The 22,433-nt window shown below is 46.2% G+C and overlaps 1 protein-coding gene across 2 annotated transcripts in view; it reads right to left on the bottom strand.

Annotated features, from left to right (window-relative positions):
• WNK3 (WNK lysine deficient protein kinase 3) overlaps window positions 1-22,433 on the bottom strand; it is a 132,391-nt gene that overhangs the window by 47,154 nt on the left and 62,804 nt on the right. For both annotated transcript variants that reach the window (XM_069748200.1, XM_069748201.1), the window contains exons 7-17: window positions 13,701-13,920; window positions 11,496-11,787; window positions 10,053-10,249; window positions 8,898-8,993; window positions 5,435-8,809; window positions 3,023-3,072; window positions 2,406-2,547; window positions 2,212-2,328; window positions 1,342-1,485; window positions 1,202-1,256; window positions 606-734 (exon numbers count right to left, since the gene is read on the bottom strand). In XM_069748200.1, the coding sequence (XP_069604301.1) occupies window positions 606-734; window positions 1,202-1,256; window positions 1,342-1,485; window positions 2,212-2,328; window positions 2,406-2,547; window positions 3,023-3,072; window positions 5,435-8,809; window positions 8,898-8,993; window positions 10,053-10,249; window positions 11,496-11,787; window positions 13,701-13,920 (4,817 nt within the window). The remainder of the gene's footprint in view (window positions 1-605; window positions 735-1,201; window positions 1,257-1,341; window positions 1,486-2,211; window positions 2,329-2,405; window positions 2,548-3,022; window positions 3,073-5,434; window positions 8,810-8,897; window positions 8,994-10,052; window positions 10,250-11,495; window positions 11,788-13,700; window positions 13,921-22,433) is intronic.

The following is a 22,433-nucleotide window of genomic DNA, read 5'->3' as shown; positions in this document are numbered from 1 at the left end:
CTTCTGGGAAGGATTTCTACAAGATTTTGAAGGAGTCTGTGACAATTTTTTCCATCATTTGTGATGTTAGACACTGATGTTGGGGGGAGGCGAGGCTCACAATCTCTGTTCTCATTCATCCCAAAGGCGTTGGATTGGGTTGAGGTCCGGTCATGATCTTCCACACCAGAGCATGTCTGTGTGGGCCAGAAAAGGGTGTTCCTCAATCAATTCTCACAAAGCTGGAAGATACGGCTGCATGCAGCTGCTCGGCCAAGAGTCTCCAAGCGAGGGCGCTGTTTGTGCTGATGTTACACCAGAGGAGGTCTGGACACCGCAGTTATGGAGTTAGTATAGCGATGGTGACTTTTCTGCCCTCTACTCCTCAGCACTCAGACCCCGCTCTGTAACGTTAAACACTGGGGGCAAAGGGACTGAATGAAAAACCTGAAATCAATAATTAGGAAGTGGAGACCAATACATTTGTCCATGTAGTTTAGGGTTGGCAGCCAAGTCTATAAGCACATTGACATATAGATAAGGTGCTCTTCCCCGTGCACTTGAGGAACATAGATTAGAGATGTGAAAAGAGACTTATTCTAGTGCATCATCCATTATTTCCTGACCTGTCGCTTGCTGAGGAACTCTAGTGACGGAGGTTTGGGTGACAAATGATTGGGCTTCACGGTTTCTAATTGTCTGGTTGATAAAAAACCTCCATCGACCCACAGGTGATGACTGTGGCACTGCTTCCCCTAGAAAGAGAACACATCTTGGTAAATCAAGTCAAAATTAGAGTGCTTGAATTGAAAATCATTAATAGATGCTAGTAAAAATAAATAAAATTACTCGAAAAGCCACTTTTTTTATATTTTGTTAATACACCCATAGTCTTCTATATTATAAAAAAAAAAAAAAAAAAAAAAAAAAAGCTAAAAAAACAGAAAACAAATGACATCTTAATGTACATTGACCATACTGCCCAGAGACCCGGCAGTGGATAAGGAGTAGGTTGGAGTACTGGAAAGAGTCCTTTGTAAGCCTGAGCGGATAATACTTCGATTTTTCGATTTTCTGCGAAGTTCAAAACGTATCCCGATCTCAGAAAACTGCTCTAAATAGAAGTTAGGTTTCATCGAAAGCCTTAGGAAGGAATAAAACTTCACTCGCAGAAGATTTCCACCAGCCTCATTTAGTTTGATTGCCATTTACTACCACTCACCTCCAACTGGGGCAGATGCCGGGGCTGCCACTTGCACAAGCTCAGAAGATCCGGTCTATAAGAGGAATTTACAAATGTAAGACGGCAGATAAGATACAAAGATGTGGCTGGTTTACCAAATCACCACTATATTCACTCACATGGCTACTACACTCTGATGGGGCAAGCTCGGCTCGCTCCTCCGCTGGAATAGTGCGTAGTATCTCCTGTGCTTGGGTCACAATAAGCTTCAGCTCCTCTACAAACTTCTCCTTTTCAGCCTCCAGGACAAAGTCGTCTTCAACCTAAAGATTTAGAAGAACAATGGCTTTTTTGACATCGCCTAGTGTCAGGCTCCTAGTGGCAGCAGCATACACCCATGGTTTTTTATGTCCCCAAATGTAGCGCGATAGAAAAAGCTTATTTTCAGGATGATTTTCTGTTGCAAAAACACTAGCTAAATAAATAATCAGAGGTCTATGCCCAGCGCTGGGTAATCAAACCAAAGCAAGAGCCCAGATTTTACAAATTGTTATTCCATATCTGCAATGGGAAATGGCTGAAAATAGAGAACCCCCGGGGCAGCCCAGACCATGTTACATAATAGCACTGCGTGCACCAGGTCCCTTTAACATGCTCAGCGACTGCTGTTTGCATTGGCACTTCAGCCGCAAGGTAAATTATATTTATGGCACCTTACAAAGGTCACGTCATTATAAACGAGCTAATGGTTTGGTTTAAAGGGCAAGTTCACCTTTGGACACCATCTTACAGGTTTACGTTCAGACATAATGAACATGCAGTGATGAGTAATTGTGTAAATTAGTGATTTATTTTGGACAGATCCTGAGTCACAAGCTGGGGGTTACTGTCCGAGGTAAAGCAGGACATATACATAGAAATACTAGCCATTTGCAATAATGTACACTGTAAAATATTAGATTGGTGCAAAAACCGCAACTCCGAGAAGGCAACAAAAAAAAAAAAAAAAAAAAAAAAAAATCACATGAAAAGCTAAAACTTAAACTAACCATATAAAGGGCAATGTCCTCTGGAGCGTCACCATCTGCATCAAACTTAAAGGTGACCATCTTATTGTTATGAGTCTCCAGTTGGCACTCCACCATGTTATCGCCAAAGCTTGAAACCTGCAGGGACGAGGAGGTGGAACAGGTCAGGAGATTTTACTTATGTTAGAATACAAACTGTATACAGAGACACCTACCCCGAGGAAGGACAGGTTGAATCGAGTCATTTTATCAGGCCTGGGGCAAGACGCTCTACGTTGCTTCATCTTTTCATGCTTTCCATTTCCAAGGGGCCCATCGGACATGCTGCTGCAGTCTCTGGCGCAGTCAGTCTGCGTGCTGTAATGCAATATTTCATTGCCAGAAAGTTAGGAAACAATGCACATAGGCGTATTTATTCCTTTAGTACAGGGCTATTTTAGGGGATTAACAGAATCAGCCCGATCTCACTGATACGTGCTTTATGACTGCAGTCAGGGATTAAAAGACTAAAGCATTGGACGTTATAGACTGCCGCTTCCTTACATAAAAGGTTAAAGAGTATCTTCAATCTTCACCAAGATCTATTTTTACAAAGAACTGAAATAAAGAAATCTCTGGGGCGTCTGGATCTGACATGAACACATACGCACGATGCTGCGCTGTCATTCATGCAAGTGGATTTACAGCAGCTCCGTAAATTTACTACGGGGTGATTTTCCTAGACATGAAAATATACCGAGCACAGCCGACCACTGGACTGTAACGCTTTTCTAAATGCACATATCTGTGTAACACACACACATACAGTAGTGGGGAAGAAAGCTTAATTTACCTTTGAAACTGTTCGACTTTCTGAACACCAGACAGATCTGCCGGATGCACCTGAAAATGCAACAGTATCATTAACTATCTATATAGCACAATTTTTGTTCCTGGCTTCCAAGAGTAATATTTCAACTGCCTATGTTTAAAGACTATGGAAAAACGACTACATTCAGCACAAACTTTGATTTTATAACCACATTCATATTTAGTGTCAAAAAAGGAAATTACACTAGAACAAATTTTTATTTATTTATTTTTTCCTGGGTCCAAAGTGTGTTTTTGTAACCCGTTATGCCTAAAACAAATAGAAAATAGTTGTTATTCCACAAAAACTTTGCTTCCGTGATCAGGACAATTAAATTTTGAAATTTGTTTTCGGAAAAATTCTACATTCGAATTCAATACTGAGTAGTCTTCATTGTCCTGATCACAGAAGCAAAGCTTTGTGGAACAGCAGCTATTTTCTATTTGTTTTAGGCATAACGGGTTAGGAAAACACACTTTAACCCAGGAACAAAAAATAAATAAAAATGTATTACATAGTGCTATCGGAGTGATGAGCGGATTGTGCCATGGTTATTCCCACCATCTACATATGCTATGAAGATGGGAACAACCTATTGCTCTCCGTTATCAATCATATTGGGGTGAAACAGTTCTTCAACATTATAAGAAAAGCATGAAATCTATTTACTCTCCTTTATAAATCTCATATTTAAGTAATGAGAAATCCCAGAAACATTTCCAAACTTTTCTGGCAATGAATGGCTATTTTTAAGGAGATCTTTTACTAACAATTTACTGACTGACACAAGAAAAGATCTTGATCACATATATAGGCTGAGCTCACACAATTTATGAAGAGGAGAAAAAAAGAGCTATACTAGGTGTATATATATATATATATATATATATATATATATATATATATATATATATATATATATATATATATATATATATATATATATATATATATATATATATATATATATATATATATATATATATATATATAAATCCAAAATGTATTAACAAATCACAGTCTATATTAAACATATATATTCAAAAGCAGTAGTTCAAGTACACCGGGATGGACAGGATCCACCAAAAAACCTTAATACCTAAAGGCCAAACCGGCTAACCATAAGGTGCATAGTGCTATCATCTAGGCAAGTGTGCATGCCAAAACAGCGCCCCGTATAAGACTAGCCCCCAGTGAGGCAAACCTCAAAACATGGGGAGATGGGCAGACACTTACCAAGGTAGAGATTGGAGGATCCAAGGCCAGGTGTGTAAAAAGAAGCCCCCCGACGCGCGTTTCGCGTCCCTATTCGACCGCTTTCTCAGAAAGCGGTCGAATAGGGACGCGAAACGCGCGTCCGGGGGCTTCTTTTTACACACCTGGCCTTGGATCCTCCAATCTCTACCTTGGTAAGTGTCTGCCCATCTCCCTATGTTTTGAGGTTTGCCTCACTGGGGGCTAGGCAGCGGTCGAATAGGGACGCGAAACGCGCGTCGGGGGGCTTCTTTTTACACACCTGGCCTTGGATCCTCCAATCTCTACCTTGGTAAGTGTCTGCCCATCTCCCCATGTTTTGAGGTTTGCCTCACTGGGGGCTAGGCTTATACGGGGCGCTGTTTTGGCAGGCACACTTGCCTAGATGATAGCACAATGCACCTTATGGTTAGCCGGTTTGGCCTTTAGGTATTAAGGTTTTTTGGTGGATCCTGTCCATCCCGGTGTATTGTTCCTGCACTTGAACTACTGCTTTTGAATATGTATGTTTAATATAGACTATGTGATTTGTTAATACATTTTGGATCTATAGATATATATATATCTATAGATATATATATATCTATAGATATATATATATCTATAGATATATATATATCTATAGATATATATATATCTATAGATATATATATCTATAGATATATATATATATATATATATATATATATATATAGATATATATATATATATATATATATATATATATATATATAGATATAGATATATATCTATATATATATCTATATCTATATCTGGTATAGCTCTTTTTTTTCTCCTCTTCATAAATACGTTGTACTGAGTGGGTATACTTTTTGGTTAATATGGGCTAACTATAGCCATTATTTCTGACGGAACCATGTCAGAGAGGTTTTTGTGGCTACTGAGCTCACACAATGCATCCTTTTTTTCTTTTTTTTTTTTTTGCTGCCCACGGAATATGGCTGCCTATACGGTAGCGTCCTTTCGGACGTATACACAGGGAAACTCTCCTGATGTATGTATCTGACGTACACTGTAATGCACATAACCCTAAACCATGAGCAACGGTCATAAATGGGTCGAGACACGCAAAGGAGAAAGCTTTGCATAATGTGCCACGGGATGGGGACAAGGTCGTACCTGCTGGAATTTTGGATCTGGCTGAGCGGGAAATTGGTACGCATCCTGAGGAGCAACATTCTCAGTTGTGGCAGGAGTTGAGGAGGATGGCTGTGACATCGGATTAAGGTATCCAGGCTGTTGTGATGATTCATGGTTGTCAGGCTGGAGGAGAGGAAGCTGCTGATGTAGAAGTGGTGCTGGCTGCTCTGAAGTAGAATGAACTTGATTTTGCACAGAGATTTGATTCATTGCGTCCTTGTTGTGAGATGCAGGGAGCAATCCGGGCATCACCTGCAGATTATCCATCGCCTGTGGCTCATAGGCGTGTGCAGGTGGAAGCTGGGATTGCAGATAAGACTCTTGGGTGGGCAAGGAAGCCTTTACATGCATGTTATTTTGCTGGCTGTTCTGCTGAGATTGGACCATTAAGGGCTGGCCGCTATCTGGAGACTGTACAGACTGCTGTGAATACACGGCATTTTCGGCCGGCCCTTCTGGCCTGTGGTCTTGTGGTGGGGTCATAGTTCTCTGCAGCTGAAGGTTTGTTGAAAGATCAGAAGGTGGCAAAAGTCCATGCACTGGATGGGTTGTGTGGCTGTAAATAACTGGATTTTCGGGAACAGGAGGGGCGTGCTGCATTGTATAGACCGGCTGATGAGAGGGCTGCATGGGCTGAGAACTGTACATGACCGGATTAGACTGACCCACTGTCTGCTGGGTATACTGCTGCTGATCGGCAGTAGCCGTCTGCTGTACATATAACGGTTCGACCAACGTGACTTGTTGGGAAGCATAGACTGGGGCAGCAGGAGACACTGGTCTATGCATATGCTGCTCGGCACCCGATGCTGTATGTTGGGTGAATGCAAGCTGGTCTGTGGCTGGGATTGCATGTTTATTATGTGTAGGTTGAGGAGGCGGCTGAGCATAGCCATGCTGATTAATTAAAGGAGTTTCCGATTTATATAGTTGCTGATCTTTGTGAAGTTGCTGTGTGAGGATTGATCGGTCGACATATAAATCTTGTGGAGCATGCTGGACATACACAGGCTGCTCAGACGGCGGCGCCGCATGCTGCACATACACAGGCTGCTCAGATGGTGCCGCTGCATGCTGTACATACACAGGCTGCTCAGACGGCGGCGCCGCATGCTGCACATACACAGGCTGCTCAGACGGCTGTGCTGCATGCTGCACATACACAGGCTGCTCAGATGGTGCGGTCGCATGCTGCACATACACAGGCTGCTCAGACGGCTGCGCCGCATGCTGCACATACACAGGCTGCTCAGATGGCGGCGCTGCCTGCTGCACATACACAGGCTGCTCAGATGGCGGCGCTGCCTGCTGCACATACACAGGCTGCTCAGATGGCGGCGCTGCCTGCTGCACATACACAGGCTGCTCAGAAGGTGCCGTCGCATGTGGCACATACACAGGATGTTCAGATGGTGCAGCTGCATGCTGCACATACACAGGCTGCTCAGATGGTGCCACGGCATGCTGAATATACACAGGCTGCTCAGATGGTGCCACGGCATGCTGAATATATACAGGCTGCTCAGGCGGTGGCATCCCATGCCTGACAGGAACAGACTGCTCTGATGATGGGACCACATGCTGGGCGTGAATAGGATGCTCAGGTGGTGGTCCTGGATGCTGTCCACGTATGGGCTGCTCTATTGGTGGTGCCATATGCTGTGCACAAGCAGGATGAGCATAGACAGGTTGGTCAGCTGTCGGCATTAAATGCTGTGCATACACTGGCTGTTCAGTTGGTGGCGCAGCATGCTGCACATAAACCGGCTGTTTGTCAGCTGGTGGTATGGTTTGCTGGGGATATAAAGGCTGCTGATGCTCTAGGGCCGGGGCTACACCTTGCTGGGTAAAGGCAGTTTGCAATTCAGGTTGGGGCACACTTTGCTGGGAACACACTGACTTATGTTCCACATTTCGTGGCAAGCTTTGCTGGGCATATACAGTTTGCTGCATAGCTGAGGGCACAGTTTGTTGGGCATACAATGGTTTCTCGGTAGGCAAGATGATTTTCTGAGAATACATGTTGAACTCTGGTGGAGGTACATTTTGCTGTGCATGTACAGGTTGGTCAGCTGAATGAACCACTTGATGGACATACCCAAGCTTTTCAGCTGCGAGTAGAGTCTGCTGGGCGTACATATTTGGGTCAGATGGCTGAGAGTATAGCGGCTGCTCTGCTGACATCTGCTGAAAATATATTGCATTCTCCCCAGATGTGGTCTGCTGTACATACATAATCTGTTCAGTGGATGTAGCTTGTTGGTGAAATGCGGCTTTTTCAGGTACCAAAGACTGTGGTGGATAAACTGGCAGCTGGGCATTAGTGTACTGGTCTGGTAAAGGCAGATTTTGCTGTATGTAACGCATCTGGTCAGCAGATGGCAAAATTTGCTGGTTGTAAATCAGTTGCTCATGCAAGACACCTGTTTGATGCACAAAAGAAGCCTGATCAGATGGTGCAACTGTTTTTTGAGTCTGGTCGGTGGCAACAACGTGTTGCTGTCCATACACTTCCATTGGAGGAATCTGGATGTAAAGAGGCTGCTCCGCAGGATTTTGCATGGTATTAGGAAAATGCTCTGAAGCAGCTCCAGCGTGCTGAGAAAACATGGGCTGCTCCACTGCAGGTCTGGCCATGTTCAGTGCCTGCTGGACAGGGATTTGTGACGATGGATGCTGCTTGTTTGCAAGCTGCTCGTGCACAGATGTCAAAATTTGCTGCGTGAGTCCGGAACCTTCAGGGACAGCGGAAACAGGAGTGGTGAACGGCAAATGTTCCATCTCATGGGGATGATCAGTACGCACTTGCTGCAAAACTGACTCCTGTGCGGCGGCAGCAGAATGCATGACTTTAGGGGCCGGTTCAATAGTCTGTTGCATCAATGGACTTTGGTAAGACGACGTCTGAGGGTTGGAGCTCTGCAGCTGCTCCAGGTGAGGCTGCATTTGGAAGTTTTGTCCTTGTTGTAAGTTTGAAGAATACACCATATGGTCCTGGGAAGGAATCACAGCCACCTGATGTTGCGGCACGTTACCCTGGCCAGTCATTACATTTTGGGTCTGCTGCACCACATTCTGCATGCCATACTGATTTAACATGCTCGGATGACATACAGGAAGGAGCGCTGGAACGTGATTATCGGCTGTCGCACCAAGAACTTGTACACCTGTCAAGCCGCTAGCATCTATATGAACGCCAGCCCTGGTTTGCTGAGTTGTCATTGGCGAGGACAGTATTTGGGGGGACAATGCAGACACTGTCGGTTGCAATACTGGTATCATTGATGTGTCTAAGGTGTTCGACTGAGGAAGTGCTTTCCCTTCTGCTGAAAATGCCATTTGGGCGTCCACAGACTGAAAATAAAGGAGGGAAAAAAAACAAGTTTAATTTAAGAACAAAAATGTTAACATTGCAGTTATTAACAAAAACGTTCTCTATTACCTGAACACTGAGCGGTCCGTCCATCACTGGCAGCTGTTGATATGGGGAGCCAGGCTGGGCCATGCACTGTACGGATAACATCTGCGGGATGGGCATCTGAATGAAAAAGATGAAAGTTAATGAGACACGTTGGTAAAATTACAGTTTCGCTTGTGCCTGATTACACGAGACGCATTACACTAATGGAAAGCAGTCAACCCCCCCTCCCATGTTTATGCGCCTAAATAAAACCTATGGAAGGGGTTGTCTTAGTCAATCAAACCCATATAAGAACTGGAAGTGTGGAGTTGGGCAGCAAAGGAACTAGGTTGATGTTTTAAAAAGACAGTCACTGATATCAACGAACCCTTGCTAGGAAAATATGGCATTAGCGTTGACAAGTCGGGAGGGCGGGAATCACTTTTTTTTTTAAAGTATTTTTTTCACTACCTAGATTTTTAAGACCCGTTCTTAAGGTCAGCATTATCAGATTGGTGCTCCCCTCAACACCCAGCAACCCACCAATCCGCTGTTATGACAGAGAGGACGACTGCAACTGTTAAGTCACTGCAGAAACTTTCCATTTAATTGGATAACCTCTTTAACTATCCTTCATTGTGGCTAATAGAAAAAGTACTGAAATGATCGACCCTTCTTCCATGAAGTTCACATGGAAAAATGTAGTCTTTGTGAAATAAACCACTTTAAGAGCTGGACATGCTTTCAGGACATGTTCCCTTTTCAGTAGTTGAGATTGGTGTGGATCCCAGAGGTGGTACCTGCACCTATCAGATATTTATGCCATATCCTGTGGATATAAGCCAGAATTGCCTGTGAAAGGACTATCCCTTAAGAAAAAGAAATGTATTTACAACAGCTGGACAGACAAATGCTGCATTTTCTTTAATACTGTACGCTACTAATGTTCAGAACTAGAAGAGGCACCATGTGAAGTTTTCGACCGGTCTGTAAAGGGGTCTGCCTACAGATTCTAATTGGGTAGCTGGGGCATATGTAAAGCATTATATAAAGAGAAGGGCCTCTATGGCAAGCATTTACATTAGTCAAGTGTTAGATTACAAGAGCAGCAACGCTGCATATTTCCCAGCTCTCGCCGACAACATCACAGGTGGCTTGGAGGACACTATTCCTTTTATAGCAGGAGTGTGCACTCACAGCGTGCGTCGGCTGATAGTGTCCCATGACGTGCTGCTGAGGGTAGAACTGCCCCATGTGACTGGGCTCCGTCTGAGGCATGCTCGGGACGTGCTGTACAGTGACTGCATCATGGGATGTAGCATACACGGCGCTGTGCTGACTCGAGGCATCTGACAGCGTGATTGAGCCTCCTCCTACATCAGTCAAGCCATCAGCTAGAAAAGAAATGATAAGCTAAATTAGAGAGATAAAAAAAAAACACCATACAACACAAATATAAATGATTGCAATAGTATTAAACCAACATGAATATATACAGAAATTCCCGAGGTGTTAAACCAGGGGAGAGCCCACAAACCCCGAAAATTATCCTATCTTTACTGTATTGGAGATAGGTCATGCCATTAGATTTTTTGGAGGAACAGAGTTTAACAGATCCCTGGTTCGGAAACAGCAATCACTTATTTGCTCTTGAGGATGCACGAAAATAAATTGATGACTGCCAAGACATCACATTACACAGTTTCCTATGTAAGCAAAATAAACTTAAAAGCAATTGTGATCAATAATACAAAGCTCATGCGGGGTATTATACAGAGGTGCACTTGGATTGTGGGCCCTATGCCACCAAAGATGAGCATATAAGACTTCAGTGAGAAAAGAAAATTGGGTTAAATTGAATGACTTAGGCTAGGTTCACATTGCGTTCTGCGCGTCCGTTAGATGGACTACGTTACACCGCGGCATAACGCGGTGTAACGTAGTCCGGTAACGCCGCCATTGAATGCAATGTCGGACGCATCGCTAGCGCATGCCCACAATGGGCGTGCGCTAGTCATGTGCCGTCATTAAGTGACGGACCCCGAGACGCGGGCTGCAGCGTTTCCGGGTCCGTCACCACTAGCGCAGATAGAGCTAGCAGATGCTCTATCTGCGCTAGCGCGATGTAACGCGGGCACTTGCGCTAGCAGCAGCCCGTTAGCGCATGTGCTGAACGGGCTGCTGCTAACGCACTGTGAACTTAGCCTAAGGGTATGTTTCCACGGTCAGTAAATGTTGCGGGTTGGACGCTGCGCACAGCCGCAGCATCTAATCCACAGCGGCCAGATGTTACAGCATAGTGGATGGGATTTTATGAAATCCCATCTCCGCTATGCGTGCAGTAATGCCTCCAGCTTCCCTGCGTATATGCACATGGGGCGCGTCTTTCCAGACCGCAGCATGTCAATTTATCTTGCAGAGACACTCCGTTTCTGCAAGATAAATATCACAGTCCAATGTATAGGATGCGGTGATTCCACATGGTTGAGTGAACACATGCGGAATCACGGCGCGTACAAAAGCCGGCAGCGCTTTGGATGGAGCGGACATGCGCTGCGTCCAAAGCGCTGCTAATACTGTACGTGGAAACATACCCTTAATGTAGCAAGTGCCAGGCAACATAATGTAGGGTGTACAGACCTGTAACAGATGAGCACTGCTGATATTGCTGCTGCTGGAGCTGCTGGCGCACATGCTGATCCACCTCGGTCTCCTCGCTCTCGTTCACGCCTGCCTGTGAAGCTCCCACAGGAACAGGAGCGCTAACTTGTTGTACTGGCGGCCCAACAGCTCTGCTCTGGGAATCCCGCCGTTCCTCTATATGATCGGCCTGCATCTTTCGTTCTCTCGTCTTTTTGATTAGGCACACTCGATCACGTATAGACTTCGCCACCGCCTTGCTGTCACTTTCATGGAAAAACCCGGATTTTACCTGTACAAAAAGAAAAGTCAACAACTGCTAGCAAATATTGCATTATTTATTGAGAATGGACTGATGAAGGCACGAATGAACAAATGTATAGCCACACACAGGCAGGCAGAAAGTGGGAGAGCAAGCCAAAGAGCCAGCGAGAGAGTGAGACAGGGAAAGACACACAAAAAAAAGACAGGGGGAGAGACAGGGGGAGAGACAGGGGGAGAGACAGGGGGAGAGACAGGGGGAGAGACAGGGGGAGAGACAGGGGGAGAGACAGGGGGAGAGACAGGGGGAGAGACAGGGGGAGAGACAGGGGGAGAGACAGGGGGAGAGACAGGGGGAGAGACAGGGGGAGAGACAGGGGGAGAGACAGGGGGAGAGACAGGGGGAGAGACAGGGGGAGAGACAGGGGGAGAGACAGGGGGAGAGACAGGGGGAGAGACAGGGGGAGAGACAGGGGGAGAGACAGGGGGAGAGACAGGGGGAGAGACAGGGGGAGAGACAGGGGGAGAGACAGGGGGAGAGACAGGGGGAGAGACAGGGGGAGAGACAGGGGGAGAGACAGGGGGAGAGACAGGGGGAGAGACAGGGGGAGAGACAGGGGGAGAGACAGGGGGAGAGACAGGGGGAGAGACAGGGGGAGAGACAGGGGGAGAGACAGGGGGAGAGACAGGGGGAGAGACAGGGGGAGAGACAGGGGGAGAGACAGGGGGAGAGACAGGGGGAGAGACAGGGGGAGAGACAGGGGGAGAGACAGGGGGAGAGACAGGGGGAGAGACAGGGGGAGAGACAGGGGGAGAGACAGGGGGAGAGACAGGGGGAGAGACGGGGGAGAGACAGGGGGAGAGACAGGGGGAGAGACAGGGGGAGAGAGAGTGACACACACACACAGACAGAGACAGAGTGACACACAGACAGACAGTGACACACAGACAGACAGTGACACAGACAGAGTGACACACAGACAGACAGTGACTGACAGAGTGACACACAGACAGACAGAGTGACACAGAGACAGAGTGACACACAGACAGACAGAGTGACACAGACAGAGTGACACACAGACAGACAGAGTGACACAGAGTGACACACAGACAGACAGAGTGACACACAGACAGAGTGACAGACAGAGAGTGACAGACAGACAGTGACACAGACAGAGACAGAGTGACACACAGACAGACAGAGTGACACACAGACAGAGAGTGACACAGACAGACAGAGTGACACACAGACAGACAGAGTGACACAGACAGAGAGTGACACAGACAGACAGTGACACACAGACAGAGACAGAGTGACACAGACAGTGACAGACAGACAGTGACACACAGTGAGACAGACAGAGTGACACACAGACAGACAGAGTGACACACAGACAGACAGAGTGACACACAGACAGACAGTGACACACAGACAGACAGAGTGACACAGACAGAGAGTGACACAGACAGACAGAGTGACACAGACAGAGAGTGACACAGACAGACAGTGACACACAGACAGAGACAGAGTGACACAGACAGTGACAGACAGACAGAGTGACACACAGACAGACAGAGTGACACACAGACAGACAGAGTGACACACAGACAGACAGAGTGACACACAGACAGACAGAGTGACACACAGACAGACAGAGTGACACACAGACAGACAGAGTGACACACAGACAGAGTGACACACAAACAGACATCAAAAATGAAAGAACAGCATCCAGTCCAGGTGAAAAAAAATGAAAGTTGACCTTTATTTTGCCATAAGCGAGTGAGCCAGACAGCCAGAGAGAAAGAGACACAGAGAAATCGGGAGAGACAGACACACAGAGACAGGAGAGACAGACAGAGAAAGAGACAGAGAGAGAGAGACACAAACAGATAAAGTCAGACACACTGATGAAAGCATAGATGAGGATAGATAAAAGTCACCATTTCATAAGCCACTTCTTCAGGATTGTCCAAATCCAAATTAAAGCTGAATTCTATAGCTTCATTATCTTTGTGTTTTCCTTTGAGCTTTTTGGGATCTTCTACCCAAAGTCTTAAAGCTAGAGAGGCGTTCACACCATCATCATCCTCTGCTAATTCGACTCGCAGCCCAGTATCTTCAGCAAAGAAAGCATGATTCAAAAGGTCCTTAATGGATAACCTGGGGAATGAAAAAAGGTTTACATTCCTCTATATTTATATAGCATCAATTTACACTGCAGGGTTTACAAACCAGAGGGCGCATAAGCTGAAAGTTTCACTCTGAGTGAAAGTTCCAAAACTCACAAATTGAAAGGTCCCCCCATCATGGAGAAAGGTGGCCATGTAATACGGCACATCCCTACTCCCAGTGGTTTACTATGGCACGTTACTGAGCTACCGGAATAAAAAGACAATTAAATTATTGCAGATTTCCTTTTGACACTAATGGTTGTTTTTATAACGGACATCGCTGTCATGTTTCTGGATGGCGCAATTACAAGTGATTTATCACCAGGCATTACAGTAACCCACGGCTTTCCTTTTCGGTAGATAGGTTACTAGGGGATGAACTCTGAGCTGTATATACATTACTGAGCAAAGTACTATACTGACCGGCAAGTTTTCTTACACATTTACTCTATTAAGTACTAAAGTCTACATTTTTCAGATAAGGAAACCTATACAGGTCTCGACAATCAAACACATTTAAAGTGGAACTAAACTAAAATGTTGCAGCCACTTTGACGCTATGTTGATCAGTGAGGGAATAAGAATTTCTCATATGGGTACTTAATGTCAGCATCATGCGTTTTTTACTGCGGAACCGCAGCGGTATTGCCGCTGCGGTTCCGCAGCTGTTTTCCATGCAGGGTACATAACAATGTAACCCTATGGAAAACAGTCACTGCTGTGCACATGATCCGGAATTTCGTGTAAAAAGCCGCGCAGAATAGCTGCGGCAAAAAAGAAGGAGCATGTCAATTCTTTTTCCTGAACCGCAGCGGTTCTGCACCCATAGACCTCCATTGTGAGGTCAAAATCGCAGTAAAACCCGCAGATCAAAAATATATCTGCGGGTTTTACTGCGATTTGATGTGCAGAACCGCTGCAGCAGGAAGTGCGGGGGAGCGGGCGGAAGTGCGTGGGCGGAGTGTGGCTGCCCCCCTGTGCTCCGATCCCGCCCCCCCGTGCTCCGATGCCCCCTCCCCCCCCCCCGTGCTCCGATGCCCCCTCTCCCCCCCCCCCCCAGTGCTCCGATGCCCCCTCTCCCCCCCCCCCCAGTGCTCCGATGCCCCCTCTCCCCCCCCCCCCCAGTGCTCCGATGCCCCCTCTCCCCCCCCCCCCCAGTGCTCCGATGCCCCCTCTCCCCCCCCCCCCCCCAGTGCTCCGATGCCCCCTCTCCCCCCCCCCCCCCCCAGTGCTCCGATGCCCCCTCTCCCCCCCCCCCCCCCCAGTGCTCCGATGCCCCCTCTCCCCCCCCCCCCCCCCGTGCCCTAATCTCCCCCCCTTATACTTACCCGGCGTCCCGGTGTCCGGCCGGCCGTCTTCTCCCTGGGCGCCGCCATCTTGCAAAATGGCGGGCGCATGCGCAGTGCGCCCGCCGAATCTGCCGGCCGGCAGATTCGCTCCAAAGTGCATTTTGATCACTGAGATATAACCTCAGTGATCAAAATAAAAAAAAATAGTAAATGACACCCCCCCCCCCCCCCCACTTTGTCACCCCCATTGGTAGGGACAATAAAAAAAATAAGAATTTTTTTTTTTTTTTTTTCACTAAGGTTAGAATAGGGGTAGGGGTAGGGGTAGGGTTAGGGGTAGGGGTAGGGTTAGGGGTAGGGTTAGGGTTAGGGGTAGGGTTAGGGGTAGGGTTAGGGGTAGGGTTAGGGGTAGGGTTAGGGGTAGGGTTAGGGGTAGGGTTAGGGGTAGGGTTAGGGGTAGGGTTAGGGGTAGGGTTAGGGGTAGGGTTAGGGGTAGGGTTAGGGGTAGGGTATTTTCAGCCATTTTAGCCCTAAAAAGCTTCCCAGGAAACACACAGTCTCTGCATAGAAAACTGCATAAAAAAAGGATAAAAAAAGCCTCAAAAAAACGCATCAAAAAACGCATCAAAAACGCATCAAAAACGCATCAAAAAAGGACCAAAAAAAGGACCTGCGTTTTCTGCCAAGAGCTGCAGTTTTTAAAAAAAACTGTCCTGAAAAAAAAAGGATGGAAATCCTGAACGTGTGAACATACCCTAAGAGACCTAATCTGTTTTAATATAACTTTGGAGGTGTCTATACAATGGACAACCCTCAAAATGGATACAACTTTAAAAACGAAACCCCTCGAAATATGCTGTCGGGAAGTTTGCTACTTCTTCAGGTGCCTAAAAATAGAGGAATAAATGAAAAAAATATATATATTTTTCTCCACTAAAATGGTGCTATTATCTTAATAGGCCACCATAGCTGGAAGACTTTGGATTTCCAAGGCACTTATTGAGGAAGCACAATCACAATATGAGGGTGCTGATGAGGATTTAAAAAAAAAAAAAAAAACCTTCCCCTCCCCCCTCCTCATTAACCCCTTCATGACCTGGCCAATTTTTTTTGCAATTTTGACCAGTGTCCCTTTATGAGGTAATAACTCAGGAACGCTTCAACGGATCCTAGCGATTCTGAGACTGTTTTTTTCGTGACATATTGGGCTTCTTGTGAGTAGTAAATTTAGTTTGATATTTTTTGCATTTGTGAAAAAAAATCGGAAATTTGGCGAAAATTTTGAAAATTTCACAATTTTTAAATTTTGAATTTTTATTTTGTTAAACCAAAGAATTATGTGACACAAAATAGTTAATAAATAACATTACCCACAATGTCTACTTCACATCAGCACAATTTTGGAAACAAAATTTTTTTTGCTAGGAAGTTTGACCAGCGATTTCTCATTTTTAGAACAAAATTTACAAAACCTTTTTTTTTTTTAGGGACCACCTCATTTGAAGTCAGTTTGAGGGGTCTATATGGCTGAAAATACCCAAAAGTTGACACTATTCTAAAAACTGCACCCCTCAAGGTGCTCAAAACCACATTCAAGAAGTTTATTAACCCTTCAGGTGCTTCACAGCAGCAGAAGCAACATGGAAGGAAAAAATGAACATTTAACTTTTTAGCCACAAAAATGATTTTTAGCAACAATTTTTTTATTTTCCCAAGGGTAAAAAGAAAAACTGGACCCCTAAAGTTATTGTACAATTTGTCCTGAGTACGCCGATAGCCCATATGTTGGGGGTAAACCACTGTTTGGGCGCACGGCAGGGCTCGGAAGGGAAGGAGCGCCATTTGACTTTTTGAATGAAAAATTAGCTCCAATCGTTAGCGGACACCATGTCGCGTTTGGAGAGCCTCTGTGTGCCTAAACATTGGAGCTCCCCCACAAGTTACCCCATTTTGGAAACTAGACCTCCCACGGAACTAATCTAGATGTGCGATGAGCACTTTGAACCCCCAATTGCTTCACAGAAGTTTATAAGGCAGAGCCGTGAAAATAACAAATAATTTTTCTTTCCTCAAAAATTATTTAGCCCCAATTTTTTATTTTCACAAGGGTAAGAGGAGAAATTGGACCCCAAAAGTGGCTGTCCAGTTTGTCCTGAGTACGCTGATACCCCAAATGTGGAGGTGAACCACTGGTTGGGCACACGTCGGGGCTCGGAAGGGAAGTAGTGATGTTTTGGAATGCAGACTTTGATGGAATGGTCTGCAGGCGTCATGTTACATTTGCAGAGCACCTGATGTGCCTAAACAGTAGAAACCCCCCCACAAGTTTCCCCATATAGGAAACTAGACCCCCCAAGGAACTTATCTAGATGTGTAGTGAGCACTTTGAATCCCCAAGTTTTCACACAAAAATAAGTTTTTAGCCCCCCATTTTGTTATTTTCCCAAGGGTAACAGGAGAAATTAGACCCCCAAAGTTGTTGTGCAATTTCTCCTGAGTATGCTTATGCCCCATATGTTTGGGTAAACCACTGTCTGGGCACACGTCGGGGCTTGGAAAGGAGGGAGCACCATTAGACTTTTTGAACGCAAGATTGGCTGGAATCAATGGTGGTGCCATGTTGCGTTTGGAGACCCCTGATGTTAGCCGTTTTTTTTTTTATATTAGTGGTAGGACTCGCAAGATTATGAAGACCCTTGACGTTGGGTTGCGAGCTTACTTTATTTTGGCCAAAATATTAAACCAATACCTCATAATATATGTGTTTATCATATGCATTAATTTTTTGCACTATATCATATCTTTTTTTTTTTTTTTTTGCAGGATGTGGCCAGGCCTCTTTTTGTTGGTTAGGTTTTTCTGGGGCGTCTGTCACTGTGTGCTGCATATTATAGTGCTGGGCAGCCCGCCTGTTAATACAGGGGCGCCATTAATAGGCTGCATACCAGACACTCTGCATCACACTTACCTGTGGTGCCGGGGTGGCTGTTTTTATCTAGTAGTTTGCACCTGTGCCGCCCCTTGCCTTTATCAGTGGAGGCCTGCTGCATCCTGCTAAGTGTGCATTTAGGTACCGTCACACATAACGATATCGTTAACGATATAGTTGCTTTTTGTGACGTAGCAACGATATCGTTAAGGAAATCGTTATGTGTGACAGCGACCAACGATCAGGCCCCTGCTGGGAGATCGTTGGTCGCGGAGGAAAGTCCAGAACTTTATTTCGTCGCTGGACTTCCCGCTGACATCGCTGGATCAGCGTGTGTGACATCGATCCAGCGATGTCTTCACTGGTAACCAGGGTAAACATCGGGTTACTAAGCGCAGGGCCACGCTTAGTAACCCGATGTTTACCCTGGTTACCAGCGTAAACGTTAAAAAAAACAAACACTACATACTTACCTTCCGCTGTCTGTCCCTGGCGCTGTGCATCTCTGCACTCCTCCTGCATCCTGTGTCAGCGCCGGCCAGCCGGAAAGCAGAGCGGTGACGTCACCGCTCTGCTTTCCGGCTGACCGGCGCTGACAGTGCAGAGGAAAGCAGAGCGCCGGAGGACAGACACGGAAGGTAAGTATGTAGTGTTTGTTTTTTTAACGTTTACGCTGGTAACCAGGGTAAACATCGGGTTACTAAGCGCGGCCCTGCGCTTAGTAACCCGATGTTTATCCTGGTTACCGGGGACCTCGGGATCGTTGGTCGCTGGAGAGCTGTCTGTGTGACAGCTCTCCAGCGACCAAACAGCGACGCTGCAGCGATCGACATCGTTGTCGGTATCGCTGCAGCGTCGCTTAGTGTGACGGTACCTTTAGTCATCAGACAGGGTTTTGGGAAGGCCGTATCTCTTGGTATGTATTTTTTTTCTGACTTTTCTCTATGTTAGACCCCTGATGTGCCTAAACAGTGGAAACCCCTCGATTCTAACTCCAACACTAACCCCAACACACCCCTACCCTAATCCCAACTCTAGCCATAACCCTAATCACATCCCTAACCACAACCCTAACCCTAATCTTAACCCTATTTCCTACCCTGACCCTAATTCTAACCCTAACTAATTCCAACCGTAAGGCTATGTGCCCATGTTGCGGATTCGTGAGAGGATTTTTCCGCAGTTTTTGAAAAATCCGCAGGTAAAACGCAATGCGTTTTACCTGCGGATTTACTGTGGATTTCTAGTGTTTTTTTGTGCAGATTTCACCTGCGCATTCCTATTGAGGAACAGGTGTGCGGAATCCGCACAAAGAATTGACATGCTGCGGAAAATACAACGCAGTGTTTTCGCGCGGTATTTTCCGCACCATGGGCACAGCGGATTTGGTGTTCCATACGTTTACATGGTACTGTAAATGTGATGGAAAACTGCTACGAATCCGTAGCGACCAATCCGCTGCGGATCCGCAGCCAAATCAGCACCCTGTGAACATAGCATAACCCTCGTTCTAACCCTAACCCTCGTTCTAACCCTAACCCTCGTTCTAGCTCTAACCCTCGTTCTAGCTCTAACCCTCGTTCTAGCCCTAACCCTAGCCCAAGTTCTAACCCTAACCCTAGTGGAAAAATAAAAGTATATATTTTATTATTGTCCCTACCTATGGGGGTGATAAGGGAAGGGGGAGGGGGGGTTATTTTATTTTTATTATCACTGTGATAGAACCTATCATCAAAATGTGCCTGGAATGAATCTGCCGACCGGCAGACTCGGCGGGCGCACTGCGCATACGCCCGCCATTTTGGAAGATCGCTGCGCCCATGCAGAAGATGGACGGACACCGGAGGTCGGTAAGTATGCGGGGGTGGGATCGGACTGCTGAGGGAGCAGACAGGAGGACGGAGGGCAGGAGAGCACAGGACAGAGGATGGGGGTGGTGGATCGGTGGCAGTGGCAGATCGCGGTTTCCAGCCATGGCCGATGATATTGCAGCATCGGCCATGGCTGGATTGTAATATTTCATCAATTTTCATTACGATTGCTCTGATTGAAAGTGAAATAGTAATAATAATTTTTTTTTATATAGCGCCAACATATTCCGCAGCGCTTTACAGTTTAACAGTTTCAAACACAACAGTCATAAGTAACAACTTTAACAATACAATAATTAAAGCACAATAAAGATGACAATAAAGACGACCCTGCTCATGAGAGCTTACAATCTACAATGAGGCAGAGAAGATACAAAGCACAGGTGTGTATTTACAATGATGTATTTACAATGCTGGTCCAGCCATCTTCAGGGGGTGGGGGATAGATGGTTATAGTGAATGGGCTACACACACAAACATAAAATGACTGATTAGTGAACGTGGTAGGCCGCTCTGAACAAATGTGTTTTGAGCGAGCGCCTAAAACTATGCAAATTGTGGATGGTCCTAATATCTTGGGGTAGAGCATTGCAGAGGATTGGCGCAGCACGGGACAAGTCTTGGAGTCGGGAGTGGGAGGTACGGATTAGTGCAGAGGTTAGTCGAAAGTCATTTGTAGAGCGCAGTGGTCTGTTAGGCGGATAAACAGGAATAAGCGAGGAGATGAAAAAGGGTGCCGCACTGTGGAGAGCTTTGTGGGTAAGAACAAGTACTTTGAATTGTATCCTGTAATGAATGGGCAGCCAGTGTAACGACTGGCGAAGAGCGGCTGCATCTGAATACCGATTAGCCAGACGGACGACCCTGGCTGCTGCATTAAGGATAGACTTGAGAGGGGAAAGTCGAGTGAGGTGGAGGCCAATAAATAGAGCATTACAGTAGTCCAGGCGGGAGTGGATAAGGGCGACAGTGAGGGCTTTTGTTGTTTCCATGGTGAGAAAAGGGCGGATTCTAGAGATGTTCTTTAGGTGTAAGCAGCACGAGCGGGCATGAGATTGTATATGGGAGGTTTAGGAGAGATCAGAGTCAAACATAACACCCAGACAGCGCGCCTGCTGCCGGCATGTTATTATGGTGCCACCCACGGAGAGGGAAATGTCAGATTTAGGGAGGTTAGTAGATGGCGGGAGCAGAAGTAGTTCAGTTTTGGAGAGGTTGAGTTTCAGATAGAGAGCGGAAATGATGTTTGAGACTGCAGACACACAGTCACTGGCGTTCTGTAGTACAGCGGGGGTAAGGTCAGGGGATGACGTGTATAGTTGTGTGTCATCAGCATAAAGATGGTACTGAAAGCCAAATCTGTTGATGGTCTGTCCAATTGGGGCCGTGTAGAGGGAGAAGAGAAGTGGGCCAAGGACTGAGCCCTGAGGTACCCCGACAGTGAGAGGAAGAGGAGATGAAGTGGAGCCAGAGAACAGAACACTGAAGGAGCGGTCAGAAAGATAGGAGGAGAACCAGGAGAGAGCAGTGTCCTTAATGCCTAGTGACTGGAGCCTAGAGAGTAGAAGAGGGTGGTCAACAGTGTCGAAAGCTGCAGAAAGGTTGAGAAGAATGAGCAGAGAATGGTCACCGTTATGTTTTGCTGTCAGAAGGTCATTGGTCACTGATGAGTGCAGTTTCTGTCAAATTTAGGGGGCGGAAACCGGACTGTGAAGGGTCTTGGAGGGAATGAATGGAGAGGTAACTGGTAAGGCAGGAGTAGATCAGGAGCTCCAAGAGTTTAGAGATGAAGGGGAGATTGGAGACTGGTCTGTAGTGGTTTGTGCAAGATCGGTCAAGGGAGGGTTTCTTTAGTAATGGAGTAATGATAGAGTGTTTGAAGGAGGAGGGAAAATGCCAGAGGAGAGGGAGATATTAAAGATTGTAGTTAGGTGAGTTGTGACAACTGGAGAGAGACTGGAGGTGGTGTGAGGGAATGGGGTTGGTGGTGAATGTAGTCGGACGAGAAGAGGAGAGGAGCCCGGAGACTTCTTCTGTGATGGGATCGAATGTGGAGAGTGAGCCAGGGGAGATGCAGGGAGGTGATTGGGAGTGGATTTCCTGACGGATATTGTCTATTTTCTCTATAAAGTGGGAGGCCAGATCATCAGCACAAATGTCTGTGATGGGGCTTGTGCTTTTGGCCTGAGGAGGGAGTGAAAGGTGTCAAAAGTTTCTTGGGGATGTTGGATAGTGAGGAGATCAGGGTGGCCAAGTAGGTCTGTTTAGCGAGGTGAAGAGCAGACTTATAGGTCCTTAACATAAATTTGAAGCGTATGAAATCTTCTGGTGTGTGAGTTTTCCTCCATAGGCGTTCAGCACACCTAGAGCATCGCTGGAGAAATCGGGTTTGCGATGTGAGCCAGGGCTGTTT

This window comes from Ranitomeya imitator, chromosome 2, assembly GCF_032444005.1.
Source record: "Ranitomeya imitator isolate aRanImi1 chromosome 2, aRanImi1.pri, whole genome shotgun sequence".
NCBI classification, from domain to species: domain Eukaryota; kingdom Metazoa; phylum Chordata; class Amphibia; order Anura; family Dendrobatidae; genus Ranitomeya; species Ranitomeya imitator.
Note: the sequence above shows the minus strand (reverse complement) of the source record. Positions and strands in the feature narration are given on the sequence as shown.